Source organism: Colobus angolensis, unplaced genomic scaffold, assembly GCF_000951035.1.
Source record: "Colobus angolensis palliatus isolate OR3802 unplaced genomic scaffold, Cang.pa_1.0 Scaffold9, whole genome shotgun sequence".
Taxonomy (NCBI): domain Eukaryota; kingdom Metazoa; phylum Chordata; class Mammalia; order Primates; family Cercopithecidae; genus Colobus; species Colobus angolensis.
This window is the reverse complement of record NW_012122931.1, coordinates 4,178,988-4,198,664: the sequence shown is the minus strand read 5'-3', so window position 1 is coordinate 4,198,664 and position 19,677 is coordinate 4,178,988. Positions and strand designations below refer to the sequence as shown.

At 47.5% G+C, this 19,677-nt stretch overlaps 1 protein-coding gene across 1 annotated transcript in view; it reads left to right on the top strand.

The window, feature by feature from the left end:
• Positions 1-19,677, top strand: part of FUBP3 (far upstream element (FUSE) binding protein 3) — a 60,028-nt gene that overhangs the window by 32,319 nt on the left and 8,032 nt on the right. Inside the window, exons 4-12 of the mRNA XM_011931200.1 lie at positions 1,586-1,635; positions 2,087-2,158; positions 3,417-3,474; positions 5,480-5,642; positions 6,930-7,028; positions 9,776-9,880; positions 11,785-11,887; positions 12,956-13,056; positions 15,685-15,826. Of these exons, the coding sequence (XP_011786590.1) occupies positions 1,586-1,635; positions 2,087-2,158; positions 3,417-3,474; positions 5,480-5,642; positions 6,930-7,028; positions 9,776-9,880; positions 11,785-11,887; positions 12,956-13,056; positions 15,685-15,826 (893 nt within the window). The remainder of the gene's footprint in view (positions 1-1,585; positions 1,636-2,086; positions 2,159-3,416; positions 3,475-5,479; positions 5,643-6,929; positions 7,029-9,775; positions 9,881-11,784; positions 11,888-12,955; positions 13,057-15,684; positions 15,827-19,677) is intronic.

Below are 19,677 nucleotides of genomic sequence, written 5' to 3'. Positions count from 1 at the left end.
TCTTTGTTTGCTTTGTTTTGTTTGTTGATGAATTGAAAAATTTAAATGAGGTGATCATTAGTATCAAATGCTGACTTTCCTATAAAGCCATAACTAGTCAGGATTTTCTTTTCCAAGGTGTTTGTATTTTGTACCTTGGACAAGTTTCAGCCTTGCATTGAGATGAGAACATTTTCTTCCTGGAAACCCAGAGCAGTTTGTCTTGGTATGTTTCTTGTTCAGAGTCCGCTGAAGTTATTCCTTAGGGCCAAGAGCTGCCTGGGCTTTGTGACATTTTGTATTGCAGTAGTGTTGAAGCCCCTCTAGTCAATTCCCAGGTAATATTTTCTGAGAGTAGACAGAGTAGACAGCTCATGCTACACATGGTGTGAGCAGCAGCCTCCTGGCCACAGGCACAAGAGCCCCGTCATCCCTCACAACAGAGTCAGGAAGCACATCCTGACAGGGACCTGGCTTCTGCTGTAGGACACGTTGGGACAGCAAGACTTGACATTCACATCCATGGTGTTACTGATTAGCAAACTGGGAATGAATTGCCTGATTTGGGGAGAACACGTATATTCCAAGAGGTGGAGAGAATCCCATCTTGTACATAAGCTTGAGGGTGTAAACTCCACAAGGAGAAGACTGTTGTTCCCATCAAAATGATACAGTGGCAAGTGCTATTTATGCTGTTGCATTTCTTCTAAGTAATGCACTCTCCCTAAAAATACGCACTTATTCAGTCTTTTCCATGATGGGTAAAAATCCAGCTGTGTGAGAGATATTTAAAAATGCTTGCCCTTTTTTTTTTTTAACTACTTGCATTTAGCATCCTCCCAAGGTAAATGTTGAGATTTAATTGCTTTCTGGGGTGTTGGGCAAATTGGACATTGTCCACAATACACTGTATGGCAGATTTGAAGGTTTGTTTGAAAAAAGCCAGTGCAATAGTAGTTAAAAAAAAAAAAGCACATAATGGATGGGATAGCATTTAACAGAAGTACCTTGCAGAGTAAGTGAGGTAATTATTCTGTTCTGGCAACACTGATTACGCCTCCATCGGATACTGATTCCATTTGGGGCATCTCAACTTAAGAAACATCCATAAATTAGAAGGGAGGCCAGAAGACAATAAAAAGATTGGGAAACAAGGAATGTTGAAGAAAAGTTGGGTATCTCTTCATCTAGAGAGAGGACTCCACAATGGAAGTCTAAACATCTCCCAAAACCCCGGAGGACCTTTCAGTGACCTGGGATTGATGGCCCGTTGTTCAGAGAGCACCTGACCAGGCAGAGTGAGGCAGCGCTAAGAGGTGCTTTGGAAGAAAAGGCAGCTGTTAGAGGAGGTGGCGGTTTCCTGAAAACCCGAGGTTTCTTCCTCTAACACAGGGAGATGAAAGGCTTAGATCTTTGGGAGGAACGATTGACCAGAGGGTTCATTACGTGACACTCTTTGTAGATGGTGGCGGATTTGTTGGCCAGATTGGCCTGATGTATTTTAAGCTTTTATCTTGCAACGTTGCCAGTATGGGCAATTTGGGGACCTAAAATGGCTGCAAAATTCTGTATTCTGTATTTTTTCCAAAATGTTCTTTGTTTTTAGGACAGTAATAACAGAAGAATTCAAAGTGCCTGACAAAATGGTTGGATTTAGTAAGTATCCATGTTGTCTACTTTTTCCCTGATTCCTGTCTCTTCTTTTTCTCTCTCTTTTTTTCTGAGCTCCTTTGCCAGGATGTTCTATTTGTTTTAATCTCTCTTGTGAGTGTCACCTGTAGTAGAATGCTTTGCACTTGCCGTTCCCCACAGCTCTGAAGTGCTGCAGGTCTCTTCAGGCCGAGGGAGAAACCAGAGCACTGGGCTGTGGATGCCCCGCCTTCCCCACCTCTCCTCACCTCAGCTTGAATCCCCTCTGCCTGTAAGCTGTTTCACACGGGCTTTCTGCTGCCATCATGGCCAAAGAGTGGAGACGGGCTCACGGGGGCCAACTCGATGTGTAGTGTTGTGAGCCAAGTGTCACAGTTTGTGGAATTAATTCAGTCATTCATGCATGGTGAAATATGGAATGGGGGCGTGTATTCTGACCCTGTTCAATTTGTTTCAGTTATCGGCAGGGGAGGTGAGCAGATTTCACGGATTCAAGCAGAATCTGGTTGCAAAATTCAGATTGCTTCAGGTAAGGGCTTTTTAAAAATAGATATCAATTTTATAGAAATCAGTATTTTGCAAAAATTTCCAGATTCGGTACTTTGCTTGTTGCTTGGGTAAGTATATGCGATTTGTGTTTTCCATGCACTTCGGGAGTTGGACTCCTAGATGAGAACCAGAAGGATCAGAGCAAAAGTGGGCCCGGAGATAAGGCCTCGTATCTGGCTTCTGGGGTAAACCCTCCCTCAGCTCTGTGGCCAGACATAGCCCCTTCCCAGACACCTGCCACTCTAGGACCTGTGTTTTCTGCACCAGAATGTTATGCCAGACATAGTGGCATAGTGGGGCCTGTAGGAATCCTACGGCTTTGGGGTCACTCCTTGACTGTGTGCATCAGGGGAGGCTCCCCTGGATGAGACTGTCCCTTCCCTTTGTGGGAACTGGATATCTGGAGGTCCTGGCTGGATTAGCACTCACTGAACATGTTTTCCAACCTTTCCTAGCTGGGTTCATTTTGACCATGCAATATGGAGAGAGATGGAGTGAAGAACAGTTTTTTATTGTATTTATGGTTTTGTCATCTAATTTGAGCTTGACCTCTTTCCATTGCAAAGGAAGGGGTTTGAAGGACATTTGACTAGAAAAATGTTTGTCCTTTTAAAAGATACATATTACAGTGTCTTGAAGGCAGTAACTCTGTTAGCTGTTTCTCTTTCATTTTTTTGAGGAAGGATTTTAAGAAGCAAATTTTTTAGGAACAAAATGAGGCATCGCGTGGTGTTAGAAAGTAACGTGTTTCTCTCGTTAAATGGCCTAGTTCCACATAGATGTCACTAATCTCTTGGGACATTCATGCAGTAACTGGTATGTCCTGATATATGTGTCATGAAGTTCCTTCCTAGTGTACTAGCTTATTTGCCGTGTGCAGACACATCACCATTGAGCTGCAAATGGAGAAACTGAGGAATAGCACGATAAAGGGACTGAAACAATTACTAGCGTGTGAATGGCTCAGAAGTGAAGCTGAGACGGGTAATCAGGACCAACTCACAGACCCTGTCACGTCCTTCTAGCTTCCCCTGTGGGACTTGTTTCTGCTTCGAGAACCTAGGGTGGAGCTACCAGCTTCATATTCTGTCCACAAGTGGAAGCAAACCGTCTTTTTCTGGGAGCCTGGGCCTCTGCGGGGCTGGCCTAGGAAGCAGCCCTAGAGAGTCTGTACAGAGGCAGAGGTGCACGTGCCCGGGGCCCACCAACACCCCTCATCTTCTTGATTCTTCTTATAGAGAGTTCTGGGATTCCAGAGAGGCCCTGTGTACTTACCGGAACCCCAGAAAGTATTGAGTAAGTTTATTTTATTTACTTTTTCTTTCACTCTTCTTCCTCCTTCCCCAAATGGGGAGAAATGGAAGGGCAACACTGTTACTGAACACTGTGAATCTGTGCTGCAGTCTGGCCACACAGGCAAATAATTCCACAGGAAAAAAATCTGGGAGGTTACTGTGCCAGGGGATTTTGTTACCTTACATACACGAGATATCACCTTCGTTCTAAACCCCACAGCTGTCATAACTTCTCCTTCAAACCAGGGTCTCAGGAGTGTACATTCACCCCACCTGAATGCTCTAATCAACTTACTTCTTCCTTGTTAACACCTCCTTTACCTGAGCAGGTCTGGATTAGTAAGCCAGTCACTTGGTGAGCTACTGAGAATCCTGGTACCAGGTCTTTTGGCTGGAGGCTGATCCCGTTACCCTTCTGATATTTGTGAACCAAATGAGTCAACTCTTCGTGACCTTTGCTCTACTCAGAGGGCTGTACGGACTGGCCAGAGGATGTCTTGACTTTTGGCGCCCTTGCAACAGCCTTAAGACTAACATTGCTTTCCTACCCTGTTACTCACAAACTCAGAACCTTATACCAGGTGCAGGCGTCATAAATCCAAGAATCTCCCAGGAAAGGGAAACGTACTGACTTATAGCCTGCTTGCTGTCCTTCAGTCTACAGAGCAGCACTGCATTTGGGGCCAGGACTGCTAAGATTATATCTGGCTCAATAGGTAGGGTTGTTTTATTGTTTCCATTTCTCAGGGAGTCTAGATGAGCTTAAATTCTCTTGTTCTGCCATCACATTGCAAGCAGTGAACCAGAATAAATACCGCTGGCAGGTGTGCATTACAGGGCAAGCTGGATGGTTTGCTGGAGTCAAAGCATTTTTCTTCCAACACAGGTTAATCTAGTACACAAGCAAAATATTAAAAAGCTGCTGTAACTGGGAAGATACACAAAGCTGATTCTGTACGCAAAGGCTCAAGACTACAAAAGGCCACATCTATTTCCTGCCTTTCTCTTCTTTCTTACTACTCTTCTAACCGTTCCTGCTTCCTGTCTACCCAAGGACCAGAGGCAGTGGGATTATAACTTTAGGAGGAAACAAATGTCATTTTCTTCAGTGAGCAGCACAGCCAGCCTGTTTAGTAGCTGAATTCTTCTCCATTAGAGAAACCAAAAAGCAGATCATGTGTGGCAATTTAGAGAATAAATACGAGAAATAACAGCCAGGAGAAATTCTGGTGCAGAAAAGGAAATTGGCCCAGCAGATGACTTTGGTGGTCTGGGCTGTGCTGTCGCCATGTTACAGTTGCCCTCCCCTGCTGCCCAAGAAATCAACACAAATGGCAGGACATGTGACATGCAGGGTCCCAACTTGGCTGCCATGGAAAGCCCAAAGCAGGTGTCTGTGAGTGCACAGCTGCGTCCAGCACCGCCTCCCCCTTTCCCACCTCTTGGAACCAAACTGGGATTCATAGCCTTAGCTTAAAAGTCATAGAGCAGTGTTGGTTATGAAGAAGCAGCGTGGAGTATGGGAGTTCAGACAGTGAGTACTAATCCTTGCTTGCTTTCTTCCCATCTTTCTCATTGCTGGCTGTCTCTCCTGCCTGCATTTATTTAACAAATGTATACTGAGTATACTCTGTGAGAAGGGTCATGTTGGATGGGGGAACAGAGAGATGTAAAGGGATAAAAGATGGTCTCTGCCTCCAGAGCAGCTGGCATCCTAATAGGAGACGACACCTTTGTGGAGACATAAGCATGAGCAGAGGGCAGGCTTGAAAGGGGCGGCAAGGCTCTGTGTCGCAGCGTTGGTACTATGGTGTGTGTTGCTTTTAAATTCCAGCCCAGTAGCGTGGCGGATGGCAGAGAGACCTCCGGGTTGGGGCAGGAGCTGGAGCTGGATGGAGGGCTGCCCTGACTCCCGCAGGTTTTTCCCTCAGTGCTATTTCCCTGTCTTGCACACCTAGAGCCTCCATTTAATGCTGGTTTTCTTGTGGTTTTTTTCCCTCCCAAAGACAAGCCAAACGGCTCCTGGGACAGATTGTGGACCGCTGTCGAAATGGACCTGGCTTTCATAATGACATAGACAGCAACAGCACAATCCAGGAGATTCTCATTCCCGCATCTAAAGTGGGTCTGGTCATCGGCAGAGGAGGGGAAACAATCAAGCAGTTGCAGGTATGTAAGCCCGGAGCGCGGAGCACAGCGGCCGCTCTCAGCAGGTCTTCAGCTTCCTGGCCCAGGAGATCTGCTCACGGCCGGCATTCCCTGACTGGGCTGGCTTTGCACAGCATGATGCTGAGGCTTCCTTCCTCCATTTGACAGACAGCTTCTGAACATACACCACGGCCACGCCTGATGCCAAGTGTGACGCCAAGTACTGGGGCAGGTGTGCCCTATCAGGGCCCCTGTGAACTTTGAGCAGCCTTTTTGGCAGTGAGCTCTGTGAGGGCTGCTTTTATCATCAGAGGACAGACAGCATCTCAGATAAAAGTGCAGTATTTGGAGTCAGAGGCTCGGACCCAGCATTCTTCCTCCCTCATTGATTGATCTTAAATGTGCTCATTTACTTTTTGAAGGTTCAGGGTCTTTGTGTGTCAGAAGGGGCAAGTGCAGGCCTCACTGTTGTGATGGAGCTGAAATAATAGCTGTTCTTTTCTTCTTATGTAAGAGCCTGTTACTGAGTGAATGTTCCATGAGCATTAGCTCCTGTTAGTACCAGAATCACTCGTCTGAGAGACTCGGCACCAAACACGTTTCAGAATTTGACACTCCCAGCAAGTTCTGGGGTAGTACCCTGAAATCAAATGCATATTTCTGTAGCTAAAGAGAATAATACACTCAGAGAAAAGCAAAAAATACATTGACATGAGTTCAGTTTTGCTGCCAGATGAATTATAAATAGACTTTTCTTTCAGAAAAGGGATTTTGCAGTTGCAAGTAAAGGATTGTGGCTTCCCTTGCCTGCCATCTCATAACCCGGTCCTTGGGTCCCGGTTGTAAGGATGGTATCCTAATGTAGATTCTGAGAGTTGATCATTTGGAATCCCAGCCTCCAAGTTTTGGTCCCCCATTCATTAGCTCCGGACCTAGAGCCGTTACATGCTAAAGCAGAAAGATGGCAGGACTTGACTCTCAGTTCCACGGAAGTTCTAATCACATAATGTCAGATGGAGTGTGTGCCAAGTGCCTGGCATTCAGTAAAAGTAGCTCCTTAGTGCTTAGATACTCCGGGGACTGGAATCATTTTAGGAGATGGTTTTACATCTCGCATTTGGACATGGTCTTACCCAACCTATATGTCTGCTGTCACGGAAGCCAGCTTCATGACCCAGGTTGGAAGGCAGTCCCTGGTGGTAGGTGGAAATTGGGCTTATTGTGGGTGTGACTGGATCCAATTTTGTGCTGCCCCGCATTAGCATTATTCGTGACAGTGAGGGCTGTGCTGGTGTGTGTTCCCCACAGGAGCGGACAGGAGTGAAGATGGTCATGATTCAGGATGGCCCATTGCCCACGGGAGCAGACAAGCCTCTTCGTATCACTGGAGATGCATTTAAAGTACAGGTAGGAAAGAGCCATGGGTTGGGTGAGTCCTAGCTGTGGGACTGTCACTTGGTGGTACCCTAGAGCTTTTATCTTCCTCAAGTAATTGTGAAACTGGCTGCTCCGTTATTGAAGGTAAACTGTTCTCCTCAACAAAGTTTGGTGATGAAAAGAATCTAGGTTTGTGCTGCCCAAAACCAGAGGCCTTAGCTACTTGTGGCTATTTAAATTCACTCAAATTAAATAAAAACTGAGCTCCTCATGTACACTGGCCACACCTCAAATGCCCAGTAACACCTGAGGCTGGTGGTGACTGTTCTGGACTGTGTGTGTGCAGAACAGTTCCCCACTTCTGCTGGTGGCGCGGCTCAGGGCGGTTTTTTTGTTTTGTTTTGTTTCCCCCGTGTCATCCTTCCAGGTGCTGTTTTGATTTGCTGACCTCTGGTCAGCTTAGATGCAGGCTCTGCTTGGCTGTTACTTCCTCATTCTCTTCTGGGCTTATTTTGCAAGCCCTTCAGCTGAGGTTGGAGGTGAGCACAGGTACCAGAGCCACCCAAGTGCCTGGGCACCCTCATAGCAAGTGTTCTGTGCCCCGAACTGCCAGGGGAGACAGCCCCACTGGCTGAAAGCAGTAAGGGGCTTGGTTTTCAATCCCCTGGGGCGGTCCTATCCTTCCATGTCTTGCTGGTAGCAGGAATTCAAGTAGGCAGAGAGTATAAGGTTTTTGTCTGTCCTCAGTGAAACACAGATGTACTTTTTTCTGCCACCTGCAGCCTGTCTTGCCATTGCCACATTCAGAGTAGCTCCAGGGTGATGCTCCTCGGTGAGCCAGGCCACCATCAAGAATGGGTCTTCTCCAGGAGCATTGGGGTTTTGACCAGTGAACATTTCCAGTCCCTGGCAAAATATTTCTCCCAGTTCTGAACCCTATCCTTCAGCTAAGCTGGTCAAGGTACACCTGTAAAAATAACAGTTTTAGAACAGGAGTGAGGGCAGTGGTGGGCATGGTTCTGCCTGGGGACTCCAGTCAGTGACGCGGTCCTTCACTTCCATCAGGCCAGAGTCTTCATGTGCTATCTCCTCCAGAGCTCCCGGCCTTCTCTCAGTGTGAACAGTTGGGCATTTAAGGAACCAGATTGCCTCTCGCCTTTCCCCACCCTGCTCAGCATCCAGCCGTGGGCTGCAGTACTGTGGTGGTGTCGGATCCAGGCCTGTGGCAGGCTGGGGAGGGCCACAGAGTGCCTGCTTCTTGACTGCCTCCCTCAGAGGCCTTCTTTCTCTGTCACAGCCTTTGATGGTGTCTTTTGTAGGGAAAACCTCAAGCAAAGAATATATCATTAATGTCCCATAAATTTGCAGGAAATAGTTTTAACTTAATGGGTTTTAGTATTTTTTAAATTTTAAAACTGTATTTCATTTTTTTTTTTTCCATTTAGGAGATGGAGTCTGCTGTATTTAGGGCACCTATATACCTCTTCAGACTGCCTAACGTTTTGCCGTGTGTGTGTGCATGTGTGTGTGTTTCTTTATCATTGAAGTGGCAGATGTTATGACTCTACCCCTAAATCCTTAAGCATGTATCGCCTAAGAATAACCAGGCCTAAGAAAACTCTACTTGTAAAACATCATCTGGTATCCAGTACATATCCAGATTTCTCCAAATGTCCTAAGATGTAAATTGCTGACGGGTTTGTTTTGTTTCTTCCTAGACACAGTTCTCACATTCCCTTGAGTTGTAAGGTACAGTAGGTCTTTAGCACAGATTCCTGTGTGGCTGGTACTGGCACGGGCTGGCCGACATGCAGCGATAGACTTACCAAGTGTGTGTTTTGGGGAGAAGGACACTTGAGTCTGCCTGGGATATAGTGACGTCCACAAGGAAGTCTCACCAGGAGGTTATAGAAATAAGATAGGCGGCCAGGCGCGGTGGCTCAAGCCTGTAATCCCAGCACTTTGGGAGGCCGAGACGGGCGGATCACGAGGTCAGGAGATCGAGACCATCCTGGCTAACACGGTGAAACCCCGTCTCTACTAAAAAATGCAAAAAACCTAGCCGGGCGAGGTGGCGGGCGCCTGTAGTCCCAGCTACTCGGGAGGCTGAGGCAGGAGAATGGCATAAACCTGGGAGGCAGAGCTTGCAGTGAGCAGAGATCCGGCCACTGCACTCCAGCCTGGGCGACAGAGCGAGACTCCGTCTCAAAAAAAAAAAAAAAAAAAATAAGATAGGCTTGCCCTTTTGTTGTTGTTGTTGTTTGTTTGTTTGTTTAAAGCAATGTATTTAGCTTTCAGCCTGTTCTTTTTAACTTACTGGAGTGCCTCTGTGATGTAAAGCCTTGACAAAGTTCTCCGTCTCGTGGACCTGCCCTCAGTGGGCGCTCTTAGACACCCCTTCCTGCTAGAAAGAAATGGCACCAAGAAACATCTAGGTCAATCCACTTTATTGATCAGAAAGAAAAAGATTTAAAAATTTAAAAACATCTAGGGGTGATAGGAATCCATTTCTGACCACACGCAGATGTGCTCACCCAACTGAGGCTTTTTATAGAAGGTGGACCCTTACCTGTGTGGACATTTGGGCAGTGTAAAGAACACATCTCTTAAAATTTGGTACATGCATCCCTACATGTCCCATAAGCAGGAAGCGAATTGTCCTAAAGCTGAGCGCCTTTAAACCCAAGTTAAGAGGGTTTGATCTTGAAATTTCACCTGGTGGTGTATCTTTTTTCAGGAATTTTTTCTCATAATGCTTTTTGTTTGTGTTTATGCAGCAAGCAAGAGAAATGGTACTAGAGATTATCCGAGAAAAAGACCAAGCTGACTTTCGGGGTGTACGTGGTGATTTCAACTCCCGAATGGGAGGAGGCAGTATAGAGGTATGCTTAAATTACAGGTTAGTAGGCAAATGAGATGAGGATTAAAGTTGTAGGTCACACTTCTGTTAGCTCTTTAACCTTGAGCAAGTTAGTTAAGTTTTGTCTCAAAACCTTTAGAATTATCTCGCTTCTTAGGGTGGGTGTGAGGGTGGACTGGAACAGAATCAGCCTGCAGTGAGGGGAGCTGGCTGCATTTCAGGGCATGGGGCCATTTCCCTTGGTTTTGAAGCTTTGCTTTAGAGGTTAACCAGTTGCCCAGGTAAAAACCAAAGTTCAGGATTTCTTGGTGATGTATATCATGATTCTATCAAACTCGCAACCTGTATTTATTGATGAGGTTGCGGTGGGGTCAGAATCTATCCTAGAAAATGAAATTTTGTTGTGTGTGACAACATGAATGAACCTTACAAACAGTATGCTCATTGCAATAAGACGGATACAGAACAAATATTGTACGATTCCACTTACCTGAGGCACCTAGAAGAGGCAGATGCCTAGAGGCAGAAAGTACAGTAGAAGCTATCAGATGCTGGGGGAAGGAGGAGTCATTGTTTAATGGATACAGAGTTGCTCGGGATGATGAAATGGATATGGATAGTGGTGATGGTTACACAACATTGTGAATGTATGTAATGTCATTGAATTGTGTACTTACAAGTGGTTAAGTGATAAATATTATGTATATTTTAGCCACAATAAAAGAAAAATGAAGGAAAAAAATACACTTTAAAGAACCACTAGGGCTACGCATGGTGGTTCATGCCTGTAATCCCAGTGCTTTGAGAGGCTTAGGCAGGAGTACTACTTGAGGCCGGGAGGTTGAGATCTGTCTGGGCAATATAGCCAGACATCATCTCTACCAAAACAAAAAAAATTATTTAAATTAGCCCGATGTGGCACATGTCTATAGTCCCAGTTGTTCTAGAGGCTAAGGAGGGAGGCTCACTCCTCCCAGGAGATCGAGGCTGTAGTGAGCTACAGTTGCCACTGTAATCCAGTCTGGGTAACAAGTCCAGCCCAGGTAACTGTGTGTATGGTGTGTTTATTGGAAGGCAAAATTACTATTTTTCATCTTTTATCTATAAGGTTTATTCATTTTTATAACTATTTTGATCAAATCTCAAATTGGATGCATTTAACAGTTAAGAATGCAGTTCAACCACAATGTTATTCCTAAAAGGGAAAAATAGCCTTTATTATATCATTTCCAGGAATGCACTGTAATAAAAACTAAGTTGTGTGTTAAAATGTGTCCTGGGCCGGGCGTGGTGGCTCGCGTCTATAATCCCAGCACTTTGGGAGGCTGAGACAGGCAGATCACTTGAGGTCAGGAATTCAAGATCAGCCTGCCCAACATGGTGAAACCCCATCTCTACTAAAAAATACAAAAATAAGCCGGGCATGGTGGCAGGTGCCTATAATCCCGGCTACTCAGGAGACTGAGGCAGGGAGAATTGCTTGAACCTGGGGTAGGTGGAGATTGCAGTGAGCCAAGATCGTGCCACTACAGCCTGGGCAACAGAGCGAGACTGCATCTCAAAAATAAAGTGGCACGGTGGCTCACGCCTGTAATCCCAGCCCTTTGGGAGGCCGAGGTGGGCGGATCACCTGAGGTCAGGAGTTCAAGACCAGCCTGGCCAACAAGGTGAAACCCCATCTCTACCAAAAATACAAAAATTAGCCGAGCATAGTTGCCTGCGCCTGTTTTCTCAGCTACTCGGGAGGCTGAGGTAGGAGAATCACTGGAACCCGGGAGGCAGAGGCTACTATGAGCTGAGATTGTGCCGCTGCACTCCAGGCTGGGCAACAGAGCGAGACTCAGTCTCAAAAAAAAGGAAAAAAGTGCCCTTTAAAAAGACAGGTTTGTGAAAAGTTCTGATGAGGTTTGGTTTCTCTGTGCCTAGGTATCTGTGCCTAGGTTTGCTGTGGGCATTGTAATAGGAAGAAACGGGGAAATGATCAAAAAGATCCAGAATGATGCTGGTGTGAGGATTCAGTTTAAACCAGGTGGGTTTGATGATTCAAAAATCTTTAGTGTTGAAAGGATGATAAAACACCTTACAAAATAAGAGCTTGGTTATTGGTTTATGTGTGTTCAACTTTCTTGTCCTTGCAACATTCTGCTACCGGATTATCAATCTCAGTTTCTTCTCCCAACTCTTTCTTTTCCCTCCCTGGATCCATGTCAGTCACCTTTGATTTCCAGGCCTTTTTTTTTTTTTTTTTTTCTCCTCGGACTATATGCATAGTATGTCAGCTTTTGATTTTGCCAAGTAAAATTTAAATATATATATATATATAATTTTGATTTTATTGGAGACAATTTTAAACCACAAAGACAAAACATCTCAGAATAAAGGACAAATTTTTAAATTTTATAAATTTGCCTTAATGAGCAAAATTTTCAACATGATCTGAAAAGAGGAAAACATGGCAGGCTATTATCTGGAAGCTATTGCCATAGCTCTGCTCTGACTCCCTTGGCTTTTTTAAAGTCAAGTTTTGGGCCGGGCGCGGTGGCTCAAGCCTGTAATCCCAGCACTTTGGGAGGCCGAGACGGGTGGATCACGAGGTCAGGAGATCGAGACCATCCTGGCTAACACGGTAAAACCCCGTCTCTACTAAAAATACAAAAACTAGCCGGGCGAGGTGGCGGGCGCCTGTAGTCCCAGCTACTCCGGAGGCTGAGGCAGGAGAATGGCGTAAACCCGGGAGGCGGAGCTTGCAGTGAGCTGAGATCGGGCTACTGCACTCCAGTCCGGGCAACAGAGCGAGACTCCGCCTCAAAAAAAAAAAAAAAAAAAAGTCAAGTTTTGTTTTAGTTCTTTAATGATATCTTTTTTAAATGGCTATAATTGCATAAGAATTGAGCATTGACCTGAAATATGCGAAACAATATAATTACACACATTTTCCTATCAACCACATCACTCCCAAAGAGTCCCTGGAGCTGGCAGTATTCCTGTTGCCCCTTTTGGCACCGCGGGTAAGAATATTGATTGGGAATCAGATTAATCTTTGTTTCCTTCTAACGTTGGGCTTTTTTCTAATCCTGTCTCTTACCTGGCTCCTCAGATGATGGGATTAGTCCAGAAAGAGCTGCTCAGGTCATGGGCCCTCCGGATCGGTGTCAGCACGCAGCGCACATCATCAGCGAGCTGATTCTTACAGCCCAGGTGGGTCCAGCTCTGCGGAGTGTGAGCGTTTGGGCTGCAGAAGTGGAAAGTGCTACCCAGGGCTCTCGGTGCAGCACCATAGAGTAGAGCAGTCACCCCGAGGCATCTCAAGTCACATTATGGGAAGCCAGCAGTTTCTCTACATCAGCCTCTTTCCTGTCTTCTTGGTGTTTTTTTCTGCTCATTAATTATTATTCTGCCTTTATTGACCTCACCATCTAGATTGCCTTTACACAGTAAGTTTCTGGCTGTTTAAACCAAGTGAGGAAATACCATGGAGATTGGTCACCAAGTTTCAAATAATCAAGTGTATTTCATGTTAAACTATGTTAGTGAAATCGTCTTAGTGGTAGAAAGCACTTCAGGATCTTCCAAAGTCCTAAAGCTGCCTTCATGCACTTGATTTCATTTATTTCTTTGGACTGTGAGCCAGCCTGTGTGACAGTGCTAGGAACCCCTGTAGCTGATGGTAGGACTGAGGACACATGTGAGAATGACCAGAACGGAAGAATAAAGCAAGAGATTGGAAATTATAGTCCCAGCTCTGGCATCAGTCATGTGACCTTGGAGCAGCCTTTGAACCTCTGGGTCTGGTGTTCCCAGCAGCAGACTCGGGGTGCTTTGTACCAGGCAGTGCTCTCCATGTGATGCCCTAAGAGCCATCTGGTGGTTCTTACTCAAATTACAAATGTGTAGGCCCCCACCCCAGATCTACTGAATCAGAATTTCCAGGGGAGGGTCTTGGGTCTTCACTAGAGACCCAGGCAATTCTTAGGATTAGACAAGTTTATAAAACAGCCACTAAATCAAGCTTGTTCAGCCTGTGGGCTGCACGCAGCCCAGGAACAGCATTGAATGCAGCCCAATGCAAATTCATAAACTTTCTTAAAATGTTAGGAGATTTTTTTGTGTGATTTTTTTTTTTTTTTTTTTAAAGCTCATCAGCTATCATTAGTGTTAGTGTATTTTATGGGTGGCCGAAGACAAGCCTTCTTACAGTGTGGCCCAGGGAAGCAAAAGATTGCACACCCCTGCTCTAAATGATCTCTGGCATCCTTTTTTGTAGCAAGAGTTTATGAACCTTGGCCAGGCGCAGTGGCTCACTCTTGTAATCCCAGCACTTTGGGAGGCCGAGGCAAGCGGATCACCTGAGGTCAGGAGTTCGAGACCAGCCTGACCAACGTGGTGAAACCCCTGTCTCTACTGAAAATACAAAAGTAGCTGGACGTGGTGGTGCACGCCTGTAATCCTGGCACTTTAGGAGACTGAGGCGGGTGGATCACCAGAGGTCAGGAGTTCAAAACCAACATGGTGAAACCCGTCCCTACTAAAAATACAAAATTAGCCAGGTGTGGTGGCGCATGCCTGTAGTTTCAGCTACTCAGGAAGCTGAGGCAGGAGAATCGCTTGAACCCAGGAGGCGGAGGTTGCAGTGAGCCGGGATTCCGCCATTGCACTCCAGCAGCCAACAAGAGCAAAAATCTCTCAAAAAAGAAAAAAAAAAAAGTTTATGAACCTTGTGCTGCAGAGGCTGTGAGATGTTTGGGAGAAAATCTTTTCCTTGAGATCTGTGGCATGCCCAGAAAGTTACTGTGCGCTCGTGTGCATGTGTGAACATAAATTCCTACAATTGCCTTGTTTACTTGGCAGTTGTCTCTCATAAAAGCAGAGTGCGCGGGAAGAGCACTCCAGTTGTCTCCGCTTTCTGCTGGTTTAGATTCTGGGTAAACGTTCAGTTTACTCTTAATCAACATGAGCAGGTTTTGCCCAACATTTCTTCAGTGTGTTCAAAAGTCTGTGCCATGAAATAGCTCTTAGTTTGACCAGGTTCACCCTCCACATTTAAGAGAGTTTGAATACTGCAGCTCCAAAATGACTCAGCGGACAGCAGCTGGAATGAGACTTGCTGCCGTCTGAATGAAAGGGTTCTTCCTCTGTCAGCTGTTAGATTTAGGTTTTTCTCTCTGCTGGGCAAACAGTGGGAGAATGATTCAGAGATTTCTCCAGCCCCGCATGGGGAGGAGGCCCTGGCCGGTTCCCTCTGTTCCTCCCTTCCAAAGTAGCCCCAAATGGTCACCCTCGAACCTGTTGCTGCTGCTGCTTGGGGGCACAACAACCAAGAAGTTTTCTAAAACTGAATAAAATCCATTTATCCTTCTTGCTGATTGGAGTGCCAGGTGTTGTGGCTCAGCAGTGCCCGGTCGGGGAGGGTCAGCAGGCTCTGCACACCTGGCTTCCCACAGGCCCAGTATGTGTCTGCCATGGAAAAGAGGGGCCTCAGCTGCAGGGGAGAAACCAGCTCTTGATGCCTGTAGATTGGGGCCCAGTGAGGAAAGCCCCAGGGAGAAAGGCTTCAGCCTTGGAGTTTGTATCTGCCTGTTTCTGTTGGGTACATTGGAGCTGTTTATATAACCATGCGTGTTCGTCTGCACAGGCCCTCACCGGATACACCCGTGATTGGTGTCAATACTGGCTTGAAAGAGCCCTTCAGAATGGGAAGTGTGGAAAGGTGCTAGGTTCTCATGGGTGGCATTGATTGCATCCTGTCCCTTAACCTCCTCCCTGGAGAAGAGGAGCAGTGCTGCTGTGGCAGTGGCAGAGGCCACTAGAGCTCTGTGATCTTTCCAGGAAAGAGACGGCTTTGGAGGCCCGGCAGCAGCCAGAGGAAGAGGCCGTGGCCGTGGCGACTGGAGCGTGGGGGCCCCTGGTGGCGTCCAGGAGATAACATACACGGTGCCAGCCGATAAATGTGGCCTTGTCATAGGCAAAGGTAAGAGGCAGCTGGGGTTTCACATCCCCCTTCAGCTGTTTGGCTTGAGGGAAGGCAGGTCAGCAGGCCTCCAGAACCTTTGGTGAAGTCCCTTTGCTGCTGCAGGCTGGGGCTGCTGAAACCTGCTTGGCATGGTTCTCTGAGGCTGCTGACGGGCCTGTTGTGAGGGGCACAGTGAATGTTTTCCTGTGAATATGAAGAAGACAGCAGTAAAACCCTCTGCCTGTTGAGGGCAGCTTAGCTTGGTGAAATGATACCCTGTGCAAGATGGGGGGTCTTTGTCAGTCGACTGATGGGTAATTAACTCACCTCGAAGGAACTTAGAGGGACGGTTGAGACAATATCCTCAGTGAAAATCCCTTCTCGACTGTGTCACTTCTTTCCCTTACCAGGTTTGAGTATTTGGTCTTGATCCGCACAACATGTGAAAATGGTTTTTATCCTTTCTGCATACTTACTGTGAGTCCCGGACTCTCTGCGGACGGAAATAAACATTGATTTGTTAGTTTTTTCTGGGCATTTTGGAGAACATTAGGAAGAAACCCTCGTTCATGGCTACTGTAGCTCCTTCCTGTCCTTCACTGAGAACCGGGAGAGAGCAGCCATATTTCTCAGCCATTGGCAGCAGTTCATCTTGGCTGGCCCTGGGACCCAGAAAGGCTACTGAGACCAGGGCTGAGGCTGTGGGGTCTTTCCCAGTATGGCAGCGGGCTCGGCTTCCGGGGGGCTCTGAGCCAGGCCTCACTGCCAGTGGGGGCCTCCGTTGTCGCTGGGGTTCGTATTTGCCTTCATTAGGTATTTGACAGCATGTGGAGAGGACAGTCGTCTCTCCAGAGTTTCTCAAATTTTTTTGATCACCAAATATCTCTTAGCTGCTTGAGGGGCGCTCGTATTGGATAGGCAGGACTTGGGGATGCTTCACCAGCAGACTTCCAGAGCTGGGCAGGTGGGAGCCCCCCACACTCACGTCCCAGGAGCTGCCCTTGTCCCTGCTCACGGACACTGTGGGCTTTATGCTCTTGCAAAATGCAAGAAACTGTGTTGTCTTTTAGATGCTGAACCACTCAGAGTTGGTAGAAACAATATGGGTTTGTGTTCATTTGCCGACAGGTGTGCGGGCTGGTGAGTGTTTTGGGGATATCTCAGGCTGCACCAGATGCTGCCAGAAGCCTCACACTGCCCAGACTGCCAGCCTGGCTGCTGTGAGACTGCAGCTAGTTGATGCCTGTAGGTTGAGGATTAGCTAGATCTAGATTTCTTGACCTTTTGCAAACCATTTTGTCAGCGAAGTTTTCATTTTCTTGTGTCTCTAAACCCTGAGTGAGCATTGTTGCCTCACCATGACAGGTTCTCACAGTGAGCCCTTGTAGTTGGCCCTTCACAAAGTCATCCTGAGTGATTCCTAGAAAACAGTGATGAGAACGAAGCAGTAACTGGTCTGTGTCCCATGCTTGAATAGCAGCCTAAAGAAGCCTAATAAGCGTCTCGGATGTAGGAGGATCTTTCTGTGTCTCTCACACACACACACACACACACCCCTACACCCCCTCAGGGCCCGTGTGAGGCATCTCTATTCCTTGAGATGGGCGTGCCTGGGTAAGGGAGAGAGGAGCCCCACGCAGTCAGGCCCAGCTTTCCTTGGCCTCTGGCCTGGACAGACACAGAGCCTCCCTGGCCCCTGCTGGATTTCCATGATAAACACAGCAACATTGACAGATAGCGCAGCCAGCCTGCTCTTGTCAGCCAGGCCTTTTAGCAGGTTTGATTAATTGCTTTACGATTTCACGTCCAGCCGGGGGGCCACTGGTGGGGCGCTTCTGCCCCCCATCAGGTAGAAGAATGGAGGGGGCTGCTGAATGAGTCTATAGACAGCCACCATGTGCCAAGCCAGTGACCTCATTTTGAAAGAAGATGAACTTAAATTAACTCCTTCCGGCCCCGCAAGGTTTTGTGGTGCCTCCTCACCTTATTAGCATGTTCCCAAGGCCTGGGGACGAGAGTCCCAGGGCCCAGTGGGGAGGGCTGGGGCCTCAGCTGTCTGGGGACCGCAGGGTTCTCAGTCGCAAACACTCATGTCCTTGTGCTTTTGCCTCCAGACCAAGTGGATCTGGGTGGAGGCTAGTAGGATTCCCTCAAATCTTAGGTATGCCTGGGGAAATGACCTGCATTTTAGTTTCTATTCTTTTTTATTTTATTATTATTTTTATTTTTTGAGAGGAGTTTTACTCTTATTGCCCAGGCTGGAGTGCAGTGGCGTGATCTCGGCTCACCTCAACCTCCGCCTCCTGGGTTAAAGCGATTCTACTGCCTCAGCCTCCCAGGTAGCTTGGATTACTGGCATGCGCCACCACACCCAGCTAATTTTGCATTTTTAGTAGAGACGGGGTTTCTCCCTGTTGGTCAGGCTGATCTCGAACTCCCAACCTCAGGCGATCCGCCCGCCTTGGCTTCCCAAAGTGCTGGGATTCCAGGCGTGAGCCACTGCACCTGGCCAAGTCTCTATTCTTTATTGCTCTCCAAAAACCATTGCCTAGGAACCGGCTTTTCATGGCGCAGAGAAGATAAAATCCATGGCCTCTGAGTAAAGGGCAGAGGTAAAGGTCACCTAGGAGGGGCTTGCGCCAGCCCAGAGGAAATCAGAGCTGTGGCCATTGGCCCGGTGTGTCCCCAGACAGGCGGATCTGGCCAGGATGGAAAATGCAGGGATGCTTTTCTGAATCTCCAGCAGGACTTTAAGGAAATCACAAGCACAACATTTGGTTTTAGTTGGTTTTTTAAATTTAAAACCACCCTAAAATTAACCTCTTCTGCATGTGACCTTATCTGCATGCCATGTCTCCCGGCGTCTTTTCTCCCCTGTAAGGGCTGCCCCCGCTGCCTTCAGTAAGGACCACCTGAAGTCTCCTTCTTCATTCCTTGACCCCTATAGAGTCCTGGCAAGATGCAGCTTGTGTCTGCCTTTAGCCCCTCCCTCCCGACTGGCCTGATAGGCTGTTGGGACAGGGCTTTTCTGGCAGTGGGTGGAGGGAAGCTTGGAGTGTTTGGTGGATTGTGGACGGTGTCTTGGTGAGGTGGCACATGGCATTTAGGGCCTGTTTTGACTGTGGGCAGAGGAGGGGCCGACACTGGCCCCTGGCCTTTGCTTTTGATCACCGGGCCTCGCTGCTGCCCTATACCAGCTTTGGAGCAGATTACCTTTTTCTCCACTTTTCCAAACTCTGTGCTCCAAGTTACCCTTGTATTCTGGCTCCTCCTAGCAACCCTCCATCCCCCACGGAGTTGAGCAGAGCAGATCTGCAAGTTCTGTGAATTTCAGAAGAATCCAACTATTGTTACACTGCTGGAGCTTTTATTACGCAAATTTCATTAAGAGACTGAGACTCTCACAGGTTTTTGAAAGAGACCAACTAAATTTTCATTAGCCCTGCTCCGCCCAGGTCTCTGTGGCCTCCACCCCACCCTTGCATTGCCTGGCTAGACCCACCACCCCATGGAGGAGGCAGGGACTTGAGAAGTGACAGGGTGGGATACTGGAGGCCTGAGCGGGCTCCAGGCGTGTTTGGGCCTGTGGTCTGTTTGGCCTATAGAGACAGTTGCCCACAGCCAGGCTGAAGGCCCCATTGTCATGGAGGGGCCCTTGGCTCACCATTCTTGTGCTAAGAAGGGCAGTGCCATCCCTGGCTGGGCGGGAGCCCCACAGCTGGCCCCCAGGGGTGAGCTCCATGGTGTAGACCCACGGGCCTCAGCCAGACCTGGTCACTGGGCCACTCAGGGCCTCCACATGGAGGTTTCACATGGCATCTGTGGCCTCAGCTTGGCTTTGAGAGGAAGTCCAGCTTCACTCCAAATAG